Raw genomic sequence first — 15,584 nt, forward strand, 5'->3', positions numbered from 1 at the left:
AACGTATTTTGTCAAAGACTCTGGGGAATAGGGAATTAGACTGGAAACTTCACATTCCCCTCTAGATCAGAGAAGTGAATCTGATCTCTGCATGTGGCAAAGAAAGCAAAATCAGGGTAACCGACTGACATGTGTTGACAAAAGCTGAGTTTAGACAAAATTTGCTTTAGAACCTATTAAAGGTATTAAGCATAAAAATGGAAACATCAAATGGAAGTAGGAGGAAAGACTGCCTCTAAGATCCAAAATAGCATTTCAGAAAACTGCCTGTATCTTCAGAATAAAACAAACAAATAGATGTGGCTTCAATCAATCAGAAACAGAAATTCATAGGAAAGAACAACCTGAAGTAAATAGTATTTCAAAAAATGGGACAAAAATAATCCCTTTCAATCCTTTTAAAAATATAAATAAATCAAACATACAACTAAAAGATGGAGGAAAAGTTCCTGAATTGTGTATGAGATGTCTAAGTTTCGATATAATAAAATAATTTTTCAAGTTGTAAGCAAAGCAAATAAAAAAGAGATCTAAACCCATCTGTATGCTGGAAATATATATATTTATCTTTATATATATATATGTTTTTAGCTAAAAGAATGAAGAAAAAAATTATCCCATGGTCAACCAAGAGAAACAAAAAATAATTACAACAAAAAAAGGAGGTGGGGGTCTTCCCCAGTGGCACAGTGGTTGAAAGTCCGCCTGCCGATGCAGGGGACACGGGTTCGTGCCCCGGTCCGGGAGGATCCCACATGCCGCGGAGCGGCTGGGCCCGTGAGCCATGGCCGCTGGGCCTGTGCGTCCGGAGACTGTGCTCCGCAGCAGGAGAGGCCCCAACAGTGAGAGGCCCGTGTACCACAATAAATAAATAAATAAATAAATAAAATGGGGGGGGACTCCAAAAATTTAAAATTCTGGCTACTAGAGAAGTAAACTTTTATAAATTAAAAAGTAATTTTATAAACTAAAAGATAAACTTGTGTAACATAAATATGACATATAGCTATCAAAATGCCCAGAGAAGATACAGGTGAAGAAAAAAAAAAAACCTGTTCATAGACGGAAAAGAAACAGAGGAAGCAGAAGAAAGAGCAAGGAAGTTTGAAAAACGGAACACAGAATATAATGGCAGGAACAAAACCAACCATTGCCATTATAAAAACAGAAGCAATAGAATAAGCTATGCATTAAATGACACATCATCAATTTATTAACGGTCTGTGGCAGTTGGGGGAGACTACTACCACATTATAAGAACATCTGCATTCTAATTTCAGAATAATTGAGGTGTAAGGAACTAAAAGAAATCTTAGAACCAAGGTAATGCTGATATGCATTATATATGAAACATACAACAAAAACAAAGGAAGAGAGACTAGTAAGAAGAAACAAAAATTAGAAAATAGTCAAAAGATAGATCAGGAAGATAAACACTAAATTAGGTCTCTGGTCCCAATTCTAAATTCCCTGCTAAAAAGCATGTGGTTTTCTCAGGATGGGACATGGGTTCACCCTGGTCCAATTAACAAGGTACAAACTTGGCTTCCAGAGCCAGGCCTCAGTGGGGGCCTGTGTTGAAGGTCATCATGAGCTGGGCAAAACTGCAGTGGAGGTCAAAGATATGTCACGTTCTTTTCTTTCTCACTGTCTTTGCTCCTTTATATTTTCAGATTTGTTAGATGTAATTCTCTAATTTCAATGTTCTGCCAGAACGAAGGTCATGCCTGACAGTTCGTTCATATGCGTTTCAGTTCTAACATAGTACAAAGCACAGAGTAACTAATGAATAAATACATCCTTAACTAGATTCTTTTTCCTCCCCTAAACAGAATCCTTACAAAACAGTAAAACAGATAACACACACACATACACCTACATTCACATACACCCACATTCACATACACACACATTTTAAACTCTGATTTGTACAGTATATAATTCAATCGTATTGAATTACTTTCTCAACCTATTTCCTTAATTAATAAATTCCACATATTGTTTCTGAAATCCGAAACGACCACACAAATTCAGTTATATATTTTTAAATGTTGGACTTATATGTGTGAACATATACTTACAGGCAAACTGGAGTTTAGCTTCTCTGCTGACAATTGTTCCAACTGAATTTGTTGCAAAACACTGATAACTTCCTGTATCCCAATTTCTGTTGGGGTTAATAACCACAAGATTTCCTCCGTTCAACTTATAACGATACTCCATACTCAGATTAATATCGCTTCCATTCAGCTGCCATCTGTAAAACAAATGTCCAGGATTTTCCCCTTAGTATATTTAAACTTTTTAAAAAATCTGCATTATATAATCTACTTTAAACATCAGCTCTCTTATAAATGAAAGGTAACAAATATATCATTCAATTATTACATAACTGAAAAATCAAACATGCCTAAGTTTTGTTATCAGAAACAAAAGGTTAAATTATAGTAGAAAGCACAAGAGAGTAGCATCTAAAAGCTAACGATTTTTCAAGGTTTTCTGAAGAGGTGAGAATAATTTAGTTTGTTCACTAGGGGGAAAATTAGGCTTGGTCTGTATAGACAAAGACGAAGTAGAAAGTTGAGGTAATTATATCATATACTTCAGGCCAGTCTCATGCTGCCAAAGAAGGGGGAAAAGAGCACATTTCTTTGATTTATCCAGACTGACTGAGCACATTTAATAAATTAATTGGGTAAGTGCTCAACTATCCATTTCAATTTGTCTGAGTAAATACCTGTCCCCGAGGCCCTCCGCTCTTCTAAGCCATCACAGTGATATTTACTAAATGGTACACTGTGGTAAAAGATTCTAAATGCCACCTAGGGGGTCGGAAATAGTAAAGGCACTAACCCCAGAGCCATATTTATCAATGGGAAGCCAAAATAAAAAAAGAAAGAAGCTGGTTTTTAAACAAGAGTTTTCAAACAGAAAAACCAGAATTTTTTAAACAGCAAAAGCACACCTGACACATCCAAGTAGATTATTACCTTTAAAAACTCATTGCACAGTCTCAAGAACACATCCATTGTATAAATTAAGCCATCTGTCTCCTGGAGGACTTGATTTTTATAATAAAATTACACTGGTATCCGTTCTATAAATTTTAGAGTATTATGGCAACAATCTCAATTGCTTTTCATAATAACTTTGAGGAAGTGGTTAATAAAATGACCATTTCACAGATGAGGATTTCAATAAAACAGCTGAGTGAGTTTGCAACTCTCCCCAAACTATTAATTACTGGATCAGAACTAGTACCCATTTGAATTCTAGCCCAGAGGTCTTTAACCATGTCATAGGTCATATAAAAATTGTATTAATATATTAAATATTTAACCTGGAAATAGTAATATTGTGAAAGCATAAAAAGAGGTGAAATGTGAACATTATCACAAACCAAAGCACATAAAGGTAAATGAAATATTATACAGCTGTGAAAATGTATGAGCTTTTGCAAACATAGAAAAGTCTTACAAAGGTGAAAACATTTTTTACAGTGCAATGTGATACTATGTATATAAAGTTTTAAAACATATAAAGTAATATTAAGAATGTATTAAACATTTTAAGATGTATGAAGATGAATCACTTCAAGTTTAAGGTACTTTAGAGCTCTCATGGAGAGAAAAGTGAGAAAGGGTTATGGGGCAAACACTGGGAAATTTAGCTTTTTTGGTTTAATTTCCTAAACTGAATAGTGGTTATATGGATGTTCATCATTACACTTAATTATATGTTTATATCACTTTCTATATCTGAAATAGTGCATAGTAAAATTTTAATAATGGAGGCTACAGAAAATGAATAAATTTAGAAGTTTAGTTTCTACAGCTCAAAGCAATATTATATCATTTGCTCATTTTAAAAATCAAGACTTTCTTGATTTTTTCTTTCTTTATGCACATACAAGTCTCCCAGGTCTAAAGCAATATTTCTTCTGAGAAATCAAAATGAAATTAAGAGGAAAAACTGGAGGCCCCATGTCTATTCTTTTGAACGTAAAAGAGCAAAATTACAAAGAAATATGAAAAAGCCATAACTGCTTTCTCGTTTGTGGCAGACTTCCGCCATGGGTTTGATTCTGCTTTGTTTGTAGAGTATCTCTCTTACGCTCCTTCCCAAGGCAAGTCCATATTTGCATGTCCATTTTAGGTCACTTTCTTCTCTCATGACTTTAATCCTGCCCTTAGAAATCTGAAGTCGAACCACGAACACTTATTAACCCTTCTTCATCTTATTCCTGCCCAAATCCTAGAACCACAGAAACTCAGAAAAGGAAATGAAATCAAGGGAAATTGTCCATCTGCATTCTGTCTGAATACTTTGCACTCGATACACAACGTGGTCAGCAGGCCAATATCATCAGCATCCTCAACACCATCTGAGAGTTTGCTGGAAATGCAGAATCTTGGGCTCTATCTTAAATCTACTAAACCAGAATTGGCATCCTAGTGAGATCTGCCAGTGTTTAATATGCCCATTCAAGTTTGGAAGAACTGGTCTATAATATCCCCAAGAAGCAACCATGCCTATAAGGGACATAGATAAGAATTCCCTGCTCTTGATTTAGCCTATTTCATATTCAACAAGTATGATTAGAAAAAGCAACCTTCCCTTCCTGGTGAAAAAACATTTATTGAGCGCCTATATGTCAGGCAACTTTCCAGGTTCTAAGAATGGGGTGAAAAAGGTCCCTGCCTTCATGGAACTTACATTTTGGGGGAGACTTTTTTATGATTCATAGTTCCTACCCTTTCCCTCTTGTCCAGTCCCAGGCTCTATCCAATCCTACCATGTAACAGCAGAAAGAACAGAAATGAAATTCAGAAACAAATGCTCCATGTTTTATGGGTTGGACTCATCCCTCACCAGCTGTGTGACCATGGGCAATTAAGCTAACTCCTTTAAACCTAAGTTTTTAACATGTAAAATAAAGAGAACGTCATCTTTCCCATAGGGTTGTTCTATCAATTTATTTAGACAATGTATGTAAAGCCGGTGGCTCAGGGCAGCCAGCCAACAAATGGGCCGGCACCATTGTTAACAAGGGAGGAGGTTCCATCTGTCTGCTTTGTTTTTCTCTTCTGCCACCCTCCTAGAGTAGACGTGGGTTATTCGTAACCTGCTTGATTCAATGCTTTTGGTGATCTCCTCTCGTGTGGAACGGGCTGTGTCTTCCACATAGGGTTTGTCTGCATTTGTACCTGCCTGAGAAGTCAGGGAAACATGGGACGAAACACATGCTGGGCTTGACCTTCAAAGAATAAATCTGATAGTAAATCACAAGTGGGTGGGTTGAATTTTTAAGCTGCAAATGGCTTGCCAGTTCCTAAATGGTTTAATACTTGCAGGGGAGGAGGGAGGGGAGATCTCCTCTAAATGCAAAGCAGGAAAAATATAGTTAATTTCACATACTTTTTGAATGGAAAACTCTCATGACAAAGGGTACTTGTGGCTTTGTTACCTACAAAGAACAGTTTGTACCAAGGAAAAAGGATTTCAGCTCCAGAGTCTAGAATGTTTACGGCCTGATGAAGCATGTCTGATGGCTTCATTTGAAAATTCTGTTTTCTTGTTTAGCTGATGAATAATAAAGGTACAATGGCTATGTGGAAAATTGTAAAGCTAAATAAAAATATAGAGAAGCACTTCTTCTTGCCCATTTAATAGCTGGAAAGATTTAGAGATCATAAAGTATGTGGGAAAATACCGTATTTCAGTAAATGTCTAAGATCTAAAAGCTATCATCTCAAAGTTTTGACTGAAGATCCAAAATGGAAAACATTTCTTCTATTATGCATAAGTGTTTCTTACTTCTTTTAGCTCGGTCTTTGTCATATAGACAAAATCTCTATATTATTTCACTATGTGAAGAGGTAAAAGCTACTCTCTTTTACGTATGTTTCTGCTAGACCGAAAGTATAAGTGCATTTGCTTTAGCAAACTCTTCGAGCAAAGATATACTTGAGATACTCTGAAGAAGGTTAATTTTCTTTTAACAAAGCAATATCATTACTTCTCTCCTCCTTAACACTATTCATCATTAAATGGAACTCATCCCCAGGTGATATAAAATTTCTTAATATCTTATTAAACAATGGTTGTTTTTCCTCTTGCTGAAAATATATGAATTCAAAAGGGTTGTCTTGGTTTAAACTCTGCAATGTGTAAGCAATCTCTGGGCCTGGGCATCGAAATATTATTTTATCCTGAGGAAAGAATGTACTTAAGTTCCTAATACAAAATATTCATATTTGGGCCCGATTTCTGAATATTTCTAATATGATCTTCTGTATAAGAAATATTCATGAAAACTGAAGGCACACACATATACTCCTTAGACAAAGAACGTGTCCAATAAATCTACAAATTAGACTTAATTCCTTTGCAGTAAATTGTAATCCAGCTGTTCAGAGTTCATAACATCATGCATGGTGGTAAGACTGTGACAGGTAAGTGGCACATTTGGGTCATAAATTTGGGAAGCTTTCAGAGGTAGACACTTTTAGTTTTGCACATTCACAATCCTTTGTAAAAGTTACAGATGTCTACCTTATGAAGGAATTTTGAAGTTCCTGAGGACTCTAAAATCTCAGAGTGAAATCTTTTTGAAATATGGAAATTGTTTAAAACTTCATAAAAGTAACATTTGCATACCCCAATTCCATTCCAAAAGGCTTAATGCAGTGATCTGGAGTAAAAGAAGACAGCTCTGGGGCTCTTGGGGCTACGTACACCAGCATTTCAATCATGTAACATTTACACTGTGCTCTAGAATCACACTAACATTGTAGCTTTAGCTCAGTGGCAAATGTCACAAGATTAAGCACCTCTGCATAATCATCATCTTGTAACACTCTTGAATGATCTTGTAAGTTCACTGTCTGCCTTCAGTGATCAAACGCTCATTCTACATGAATTAGGATTTGCTTTTAGAATCCACAAGTAAGAAATGGTTTATTATTCATATTTCACAGCTCTGATTATCAGGCAATGAGCTCTCATCCCCCTTAACTGCTTGGTGCGGAGCTTATATGTGAATTTGTTTCTAGGCCAGTAACTTGAGGTTGGGGGTCTGGAAGAAGTCCTGGGCCACTTACTCTGATCGCTGACCTGAGGCAGCATGGATTGGATCAGTCCACTTCTAAGTCTCAGTTACATCCTCTACACAACAGGAAGCTGGTATCGACCTCATTGGAGAGAGGCTAGGGAGGTAAAGTGAGCATGAAAAACCGGGCCAAGCCTGCCACGATAGAACTGTCAAGGCTATGGCACCTTTTCCCCTAAAAATCTCAAATACAATTTCTTTAAAACATCGTACAGGCCCTCAGGTTAACAGTTTTTGAATCTTGAATATAAAACATAAGGTATGTGACATGAGAGATATTTCAACTGGTAGTTATTACTTTTAAGTGATGAAAACTACAGTGGTGACTTCCAGGAAATAACTAAAACATCAGTAACTGAGAGCACGTGAATCGCTGCCTTCCAACACAAAGAACAAACTATGTGTAAGACTGTGTGTGTGTGTGTTTGTGTGCAAACACAAATTTACATAACAGTGAGTTAAATCAGTATAAAAAGCCTAGATTCTCAGTGTTGAGAGGTGCTTTTCAAACCATATAAGCCTCATTGGAGGATGACTGTCAATCACTGCTGAATTCCCACCATCGGGCATAATAGGTTATGCATGGTAGGTGCTCACAGAAGCTTCCTGAATTGGAGCAATCTTATTTTACCCTCAAACCTAGCCATCACTAGCCTCCATACAGTCGTCCCTAACTGTGGCCATCCATATTACCAACAAACATCTCAAAGACAGGGAATGAATGCATAATTATTTTCATTTACCATACGAGTTGTTATTTAATTTACCATACTAGCTATTACTGTATATGGCAACCTCTTACAAAAAACCACACTAGTATGGAATGAAAATAATGAAGATAAACATAGCTGTATCTTGTTGTCAGTATAATTTAAGGCACCGAGTCCTAAACTGGGTCTTCCACTAGAACTTTGTAACAAGTCACCCTTTGAAATTGAAACTAACAAAACTGAGTGACAATAAACTGGGTGACATCAGGTAGTTTCAAAATAATCCCAGGATGTCATTCAGCTCATGGTTGATTGTATTAATACTGTCCTTCAAGATATCTACACCCATCTTATAAAGTCTGGTCAGGAAAATGGAAACAAAAACAATATTCCAAAGAAAAACAAATATCACGTGTTAGACTTTGATCTAAAACCAAACAAAAAGGACAAAATAATTTACTAACATCTTTAGGGGGCTGGGGCTGGGTTTGGAAAATATGCCCACATTAAATACTTGTTAAGTCAACAGGCAATACTTTATTTGGGGTTTGAGAGGAAAATTAGGAATTTAGTCACAGAAGCAATTTGTGGTTTTAGATGCAGCTTTCAAGTTAATAAGCAAATGAATTTGTGTTCAAATGCAATGTTTGTTAATATGTTTACTGAAGTGATGAGAATAATTGCAGTCCTTGAAAGAATGAATGTCTGAATTTGCATATTCAATACTTTATCCAAAAATAACTAGTTAGGCTTCAGCAATTATTGCTGAAGATACAAATGAGTTAAATTGTGATGCTGTGTTTTTAAAAATCAAGTTTTTTAAATGTGTTTTATGACACAGATTCTCATTTGTCACTCATTGATAAATTTTAAACATATATAATAAAAAAAGGAGGCAAACAGAGATTAAAGCTACACTGTGATTAAAAACAACTGTTCAGTTTACATAGGTAAAGCCTCGTTTAAATTCATCACTGATTGTCTTTCAATTACTCTGAGAATTATAGAAGACGGCTGCTATTTCTGCCTTCCCTGCATCCATTTCAGCTTTTTCTGGTAGCATCTTTCTCCTCCTCCTTTGAAGAGGCCACTCTTCCCAGGGCCCAGGAGTGGCCAATGAGCACAGTCCGTATCTCAGGCCTTAGTGATTAGTCAAGAATACAACTGTGACCCAACTGATTTAACTTGTGTTTGATCAGTATGTGTTTTCCTTCCCCCTTGCCTCACTACCAAAACATAAGACCAGCAGCAAAAAGATGTTAATTTTTTAACTGTCATCTTTAATATCTAAAATCTAACCTCCACATTTCTCCTGGGTTCTGACTGCTGACAGTATTAGCTATGTTTTTATTTCATGTTTTTCTGACGCCATTCAGAGCTTTTGATGACTCTAACAGGAAAGATGTCCTCTTTTTCCAGTTAATATTCTGTGGAGGATATAAGTAGACCTAAGCAGTCATCTTTGTCACCTCAAGGGCAATCTGTCTTAAAATAGAGCCAAAAAGAAGGACTCAATCCAAATTTAAGAATATCCTACAGAATAAACAATGGACCACTTCTGATCCTGTGATCCTTCAAGACACTCTTGACTCCCGAAATACGATCTAACCCCAAACTGCCTCTCTTTGTTTCCTCCCTGTTAACTTCATTCCATTTCTTTTTTCACGCCACCAATTTAGCTTTCACTGTTTGCTAAGCATTCTGAATGTAAGGATGAAGAACACACTGTCTTCACCTTGAAGGAAGTTACATCCGACCAGGCAAACCCACTTCATTTTGGTAAGTTTTATAATCCAGGAAGGCCTAGGTGCAATGGGCAGTACATGGCTGAAGCACGGAACCCAGCTCTGAGGATATCGAGAAGGCTTCATGGGAGAGACAGTAGCACAGCCAAGTTTCAAATGCCCTGTAAGAGACACTGTCCACCTCTGCTTGCCTCAGGCACCAAAGAAATTCTTTCTTCTTTATGGTGTGCGATCATTCCAACCTTGTAAACATTTCATTGCTCTTAGTAGCTGACTCTGTGCGGGGCCCAGAGCTCATCAGCTAGAGAAGTCAGGATGCTAAAAGGAGTTGAGCTTGAGGACAGGCTCAGAGAATTGGGCCTCGTAATCTAGCAGAACAAATTACATTTCCTTAGGGCCAAGGGAATTTAGAGGAACAATAATTCTTACTTGCCTTGGAGCACAAAAGTAAAATAACAGTGACATCAGATCTTATGTGGCAACAAGATATACATAAGGGACAAATTGCATATAATCAAAAATATACTTTAAATATATTTCACATTTTATTAAATAGAATGTATCATATATTATACACAATACATATGCTATATATGCTCTATCCTATACACTGTATGTGGTACCATGTATAGTATTATGGGGTGGGTCTCCACACGGATGTGTGTTTAGATAACGAGTAAACACCTTACATTTACTCCTTGAATAAATGGTGAGCAGAAATTAGTCCATTATTTTTTCTTCGTTCTTAGACTGAATGCATTTCAGTAAATTAAACATGTGCAGGATGTAACTCCATTATAGGGAACTTAAAAGGGAGAAACTGTGGCTGAGAAATCTGCATTTTGCAATGTAATATAGTCCTTACAACATGTATATCCAAGATTCCTCACACTGTACTTTATTAAAATTATTTGTTATATAAAGCTGGAAGAGAATGATGCTCTGGCTGCTTCCTTGTGATGAGAGAAAAACAGAAGAGCATTTATAGAAAAGGGCTGTGGATCCAAGGGTCAGAGTAGAGCAGTGCTGTCTGATAGAACCTTCTGCAAGCACCACAAGTTTCATCTGTGTTGTCCATTACAGTAGCTATTAGCTACATGTGACTGCTGAGCACTTGAAATGAGGCTGCTGTGACTGAGGAACTGAATTCCTAGTTTAACGGATTTAAACGTACATGGCCACCCTTGGCTACCGGCTACCATATTGGACAGCACAGCCTGTAAGTCTCCAGCTAGACTAAACTTTGTGAACACAAAGGCCACATGGGACACATTCACTTTTAAGGCTTATCTTCTTTGGTCTACATTATATTTAAAAAGAAAAAGTCAACATTAGAAGTAGTTCAAAAAAGACAGTTTCTCAATTTTAAACATGTCTTGAAAAGGTTTTGTAATATTGGACCATGATTCCTGGATGGTAACAACTGGCTAGTGTTAAGGGGCAGTCGTGACCAGTGGACGGACTTGTGGCTGAATGTGGGACGGTCTCCAGTCATTATTCAATATGTCCATAAGTTCCTAAGGCAGGGCCACCTCTTTTAGTTTTGTTACTCACCTGGTCCCCATTGGCATTTGAATACTATACTCCAGTGTAACCCAAATATGTGGTCCCTTTTAATCCTGAATGGAATCAGTAGAGGTGACCAGGGAGCCTCCTGTTTGGGATCTTTCATCTTAGCAAATGATGGGCATTTTTAACCCTTTAAAAATTGGAGAAAATCCTTCCCATTTAAAAAAGTTATTAATACGTCCTCAGGGTAACCTCTTTCAGCATCGTCAGCAATTAAAATGAGACTGAATACTAATTAACCTTTAAATACAGGCTTTGGGGCTCAGGCGGGAAGATGCAAAAGAAGGAAAAAAATTCTCAATTAAACCCTAAAACAAGTAATTTCTCTTGAGAATTTCTGAACTTTTGGATTTCTAATATGGCCAATTAAGAGTTCTTTTTACCCAGTGGGATAATAACAAAGACAAGATTTCTCATCAGAGAAGTTTGCCTCAGTCTATAAGACAAGCTCTGGGCTTTCAAAGGACATTCTTTTATAAGACTCATACACTTTATTCTGAAACTTGGGAAATGTGTTTGGACTGCTTTTAATTTACAGCTTCACACGAACCACTAATTTTCCTCCTTGATATCTTTCTTTTCCCTCCCTCCCTCCCTCTCTCTATCTATGTGCTTAGATTTGTAAATACTTACAAAAAGGTATCCTTTCTCTGACTTCATGTAAAAAAAAAAAAAAACCATGCTATTTATTTATGTCCTCAAAGTCATTACCTATTTACACTATTTATCTGTAATTTTTAAAGGATAGCAAAAAATAAGAACAAGCAAGCATATTTTCTTCTGGAACAATTAAAGAAAAATGCAGAATATTACCTGGTTGACTACTAAAGTCAAAAGCTAGGGAAAAAATCAGGCCATAAATGAAGGTGTTATCTAGGTAGACACGGTCATGATTACAACCCACATCAGTCTATATTCCCATTTATTCCATTAGCACAATCTATTACTTATACAGATACCATAGATAACAGGGAGTTGTTGCTTATTATAGGAAAGTCTAATATTTTCACAATGAAAGGAGGTTCCCTAGTGCTTTTTCAATGTCTCAATTTCTTTTTTTTTTTAAATTAATTAATTAATTAATTTTTGGCTGCGTTGGGTCTTCGTTGCTGCGTGCCGGCTTTCTCTAGTTGCGGTGAGCTGGGGCCATTCTTCGTTGTAGTGCGCGGGCTTCTCATTGCGGTGGCTTCTCTTGCTGAGGAGCACTGGCTCTAGGCATGCAGGCTTCAGTAGTTGTGGCACGCAGGCTCAGTAGTTGTGGCTCGCAAGCTCTAGAGTGCAGGCTCAGTAGTTGTGGCGCACGGGCTTAGTTGCTCCGTGGCATGTGGGATCTTCCTGGACCAGGGCTCGAACCCATGTCCCCTGCATTGGCAGGCAGATTCGTAACCACTGTGCCACCAGGGAAGCCCCCAAGGTCTCAATTTCTAATGACTATAAAGTGAAATTTTATACTGGTTAGAATTCTTTTTTTCTTTGTTCTTGAATTTTATTTATTTTTTTATACAGCAGGTTCTTATTAGTTATCCATTTTATATATATTAGTGTACATATGTCAATCCCAATCTCGCAATTCATCCCACCACCACCACCCCACCCCCCTGACGCTTTCCCCCCTTGGTGACCATACATTTGTTCTCTACATCTGTGTCTCAGTTTCTGCCCTGCAAACTGGTTCATCTGTACCATTTTTCTAAATTCCACCTATATGCGTTAATATACGATATTTGTTTTTGTCTTTCTGACTTACTTCACTTTGCATGACAGTCTCTAGATTGAATGGATAAAGAAGATGTGGTACATATATACAATGGAATATTACTCAGCCATAAAAAGGAACGAAATTGGGTCATTTGTAGAGACGTGGATGAATACTGGTTAGAATTCTTAGCTTTAGAAAATCGTTCGAGCTATAATGAAAGCGTCTGCTCTATTTTCCTATAAACCAAATATTTTAAAACAATAACTAGCATGTAAAATTTCTTCATTTATCAGACTTAAACCCGATAAGTCAATTTCAGTCACACATCTCCTAATCTCAGATACAGATCTTTCTTAAATTTCAACATATAATATCTCAGGACATACAACAAATCATAAAAAGTATGGTGAAAAAGGCAGAATTTTATCAACATTTTATACACGTTATCAGTATGTTTAAACAAATACATTATGTTTACACAATGGCATCGTGCAAATACCTGGTATCGCTTGAAATGTATTAATCTGGAATTAAAATAAATACCTGATATATAAAGAAATAATTACAACAAAAGGCTGTTTCTGGATTTCTAAGCTCAGGTCTTCTTGCTGTTTGATTAAACTTTACAAACATAATTCATCTATTCATTTAGAAATAAACTGCTGTATGACTGTATCTTGTACCTTGACAATTTTGCAGCTGAACACATTTATCACCAAATTATTCACAAGATAAATGCCAGGAAATAACTTTACTGACAACAACAACAAACAAACCCAGCCCACACATGAGTCATTTACATGGATTCTTTATAATATTCACAGTCGTATCTAAAAGGATAATCTTCCATTTCAGGGACAAACAAACAGATATATTTAGGAAGTGTTAGAATGTCCTACAAAAATGCCAGGAATAAATGTTTCCAGGATCATGTCTTGTTAAGCGGATCAGTTTATCTTCCCCCAAAAGAAGAAAATATTTTCAGCTTTTGTATGTGCTATGTCTGGTTAATTGAACTCGCTCATAAAACACAGTTTCTTGTTTTTTTAGTCATGTTAGGGACTTCCCTGGTGGTCCAGTGGTTAAGACTCCACGCTTCCAATGCAGGGGGCGCGGGTTCAATCCCTGGTCGGGGAAATAAGATCCCACAGGCCGCACAGTGCAGCCAAAAAAAAATAAAATCATGTTATACTTTTCTTATTTCTATAGGTTAAGGAAGAGGCAGACAGAAAACTTTCTATCACCTCTGTCAATTCTAACCAGTAACCTGGAATCTTTGCATTTATTTTGTTGAAAACACACAACAGGTGCTCAATAAATATGTTGTTGAATACTGTTGAAAGAAACTGACCTTGATTACTTCCAGATGCAAAAATACCAAGGTCTACCTTCTAGCCTAATGCTGACCCAGTTTAACAATGACTGTTCGTTTCTATTATCTACACGGGTTAAGCAAACAATAGAAGATCTACTCGAAACATTTAGAATTTCACTAATAAAAGGCTGAAGTCTGCTTGTTCTGCAGGTTATAGAAAAGGTTTTGCCAAGCGAACTAATACTGTAAACAGAGTGTTTCAGACCAATGCTCACAGTACTCAAAAGAGCATGTTGTTTTCAAGGTACCTCAAGCATTTTCTCATAACCATTTATACAAAAGCAGCATATGCTATTGATAAATAATTCATCTCTTCATTAAAGTGGGCCCCCTGAGCATCCTTAAAAGTGAAAATCGTTAATCTTGTATTATTTAACAAAGTAAATATCCATCCCATCCAAATAATCCACCGTCATCTCCCAAAAGTTAATATTTTTATCTTAAGGTGATGGGAGTTCACTTTTTTTTTCTTTTTTCCTTGTACCTTTCTGTGTTGTTTGAAAGTTTTCAGTGAACAAGTTATTGTTTATATAATCTGAGATATACACTTTCACATGAAAAAATATAATAAATTTATTTTCCCTTCAAGAATAAATAAAATGACTTCAGTAGGAATGCATTTTATTCTTCTATACTTAATGAACCTTCTAACATATACTCAGTAAAATAGCAAAGGAAGGATAGATGCTGTTACCTTTCTCACAAACTATGATTGCTACATACCTTTGCAACACACTGAATTTCACCCCCACAATGGATGTGTTCCCAAGGACTACATGTAAATCCAAATCTATACATTGTTTTACCACAAATCAAAGAAAATACATTGTTTATTTAAGAGACGCTACCACGTTTCTCTTTAATCAAGAAATCTTACTGTAAAATGAATAATCAATCAATATATACAATATGGAGCCAAATGTTTATGTATGAGCTCTGCTGAATACAGCAGACAACTATAGCTTCATGTATTATTTCTTACCGATAGCATAAATATACTGAAGCAAAAAAAAGTTCACAATCGCCACATCGTTTTTTCTTAATTTGGATTTTCAAACATTCCACTGTACCTGTAATGAGGTGAAGGGTTGCCTCGTGCTTCACAATTTAAAGTTATTTTTTTATCCTCTGAACCAACCGGAAAAATGCTGTTGCTGGGTTCTTTGATAAACACTGGGCCTTGTAAGAGCAGCTCACCTATATGGGTGGGAAAAATAATCGTAATAAGTAAAAGCTACTGTACAAGCTGCACTCTACAATCAAAGAAGAAAAGCAAGCAACTAGTGTCTGCTCTTTAAAAAAAAAAAAAGGAAGAAAAAGCAGGCTTTGCTTCTTCCCTCATCCACGAAGATGCCCTGTAGGCACTGCTTTGTTT

The 15,584-nt window shown here is 36.5% G+C and overlaps 1 protein-coding gene across 1 annotated transcript in view; it reads right to left on the reverse strand.

The window, feature by feature from the left end:
- CNTN3 (contactin 3) overlaps nt 1-15,584 on the reverse strand; it is a 321,834-nt gene that overhangs the window by 192,197 nt on the left and 114,053 nt on the right. Inside the window, exons 3-4 of the mRNA XM_067755220.1 lie at nt 15,280-15,406; nt 2,082-2,257 (exon numbers count right to left, since the gene is read on the reverse strand). Of these exons, the coding sequence (XP_067611321.1) occupies nt 2,082-2,257; nt 15,280-15,406 (303 nt within the window). The remainder of the gene's footprint in view (nt 1-2,081; nt 2,258-15,279; nt 15,407-15,584) is intronic.

This window comes from Pseudorca crassidens, chromosome 10, assembly GCF_039906515.1.
Source record: "Pseudorca crassidens isolate mPseCra1 chromosome 10, mPseCra1.hap1, whole genome shotgun sequence".
Lineage (NCBI taxonomy): Eukaryota > Metazoa > Chordata > Mammalia > Artiodactyla > Delphinidae > Pseudorca > Pseudorca crassidens.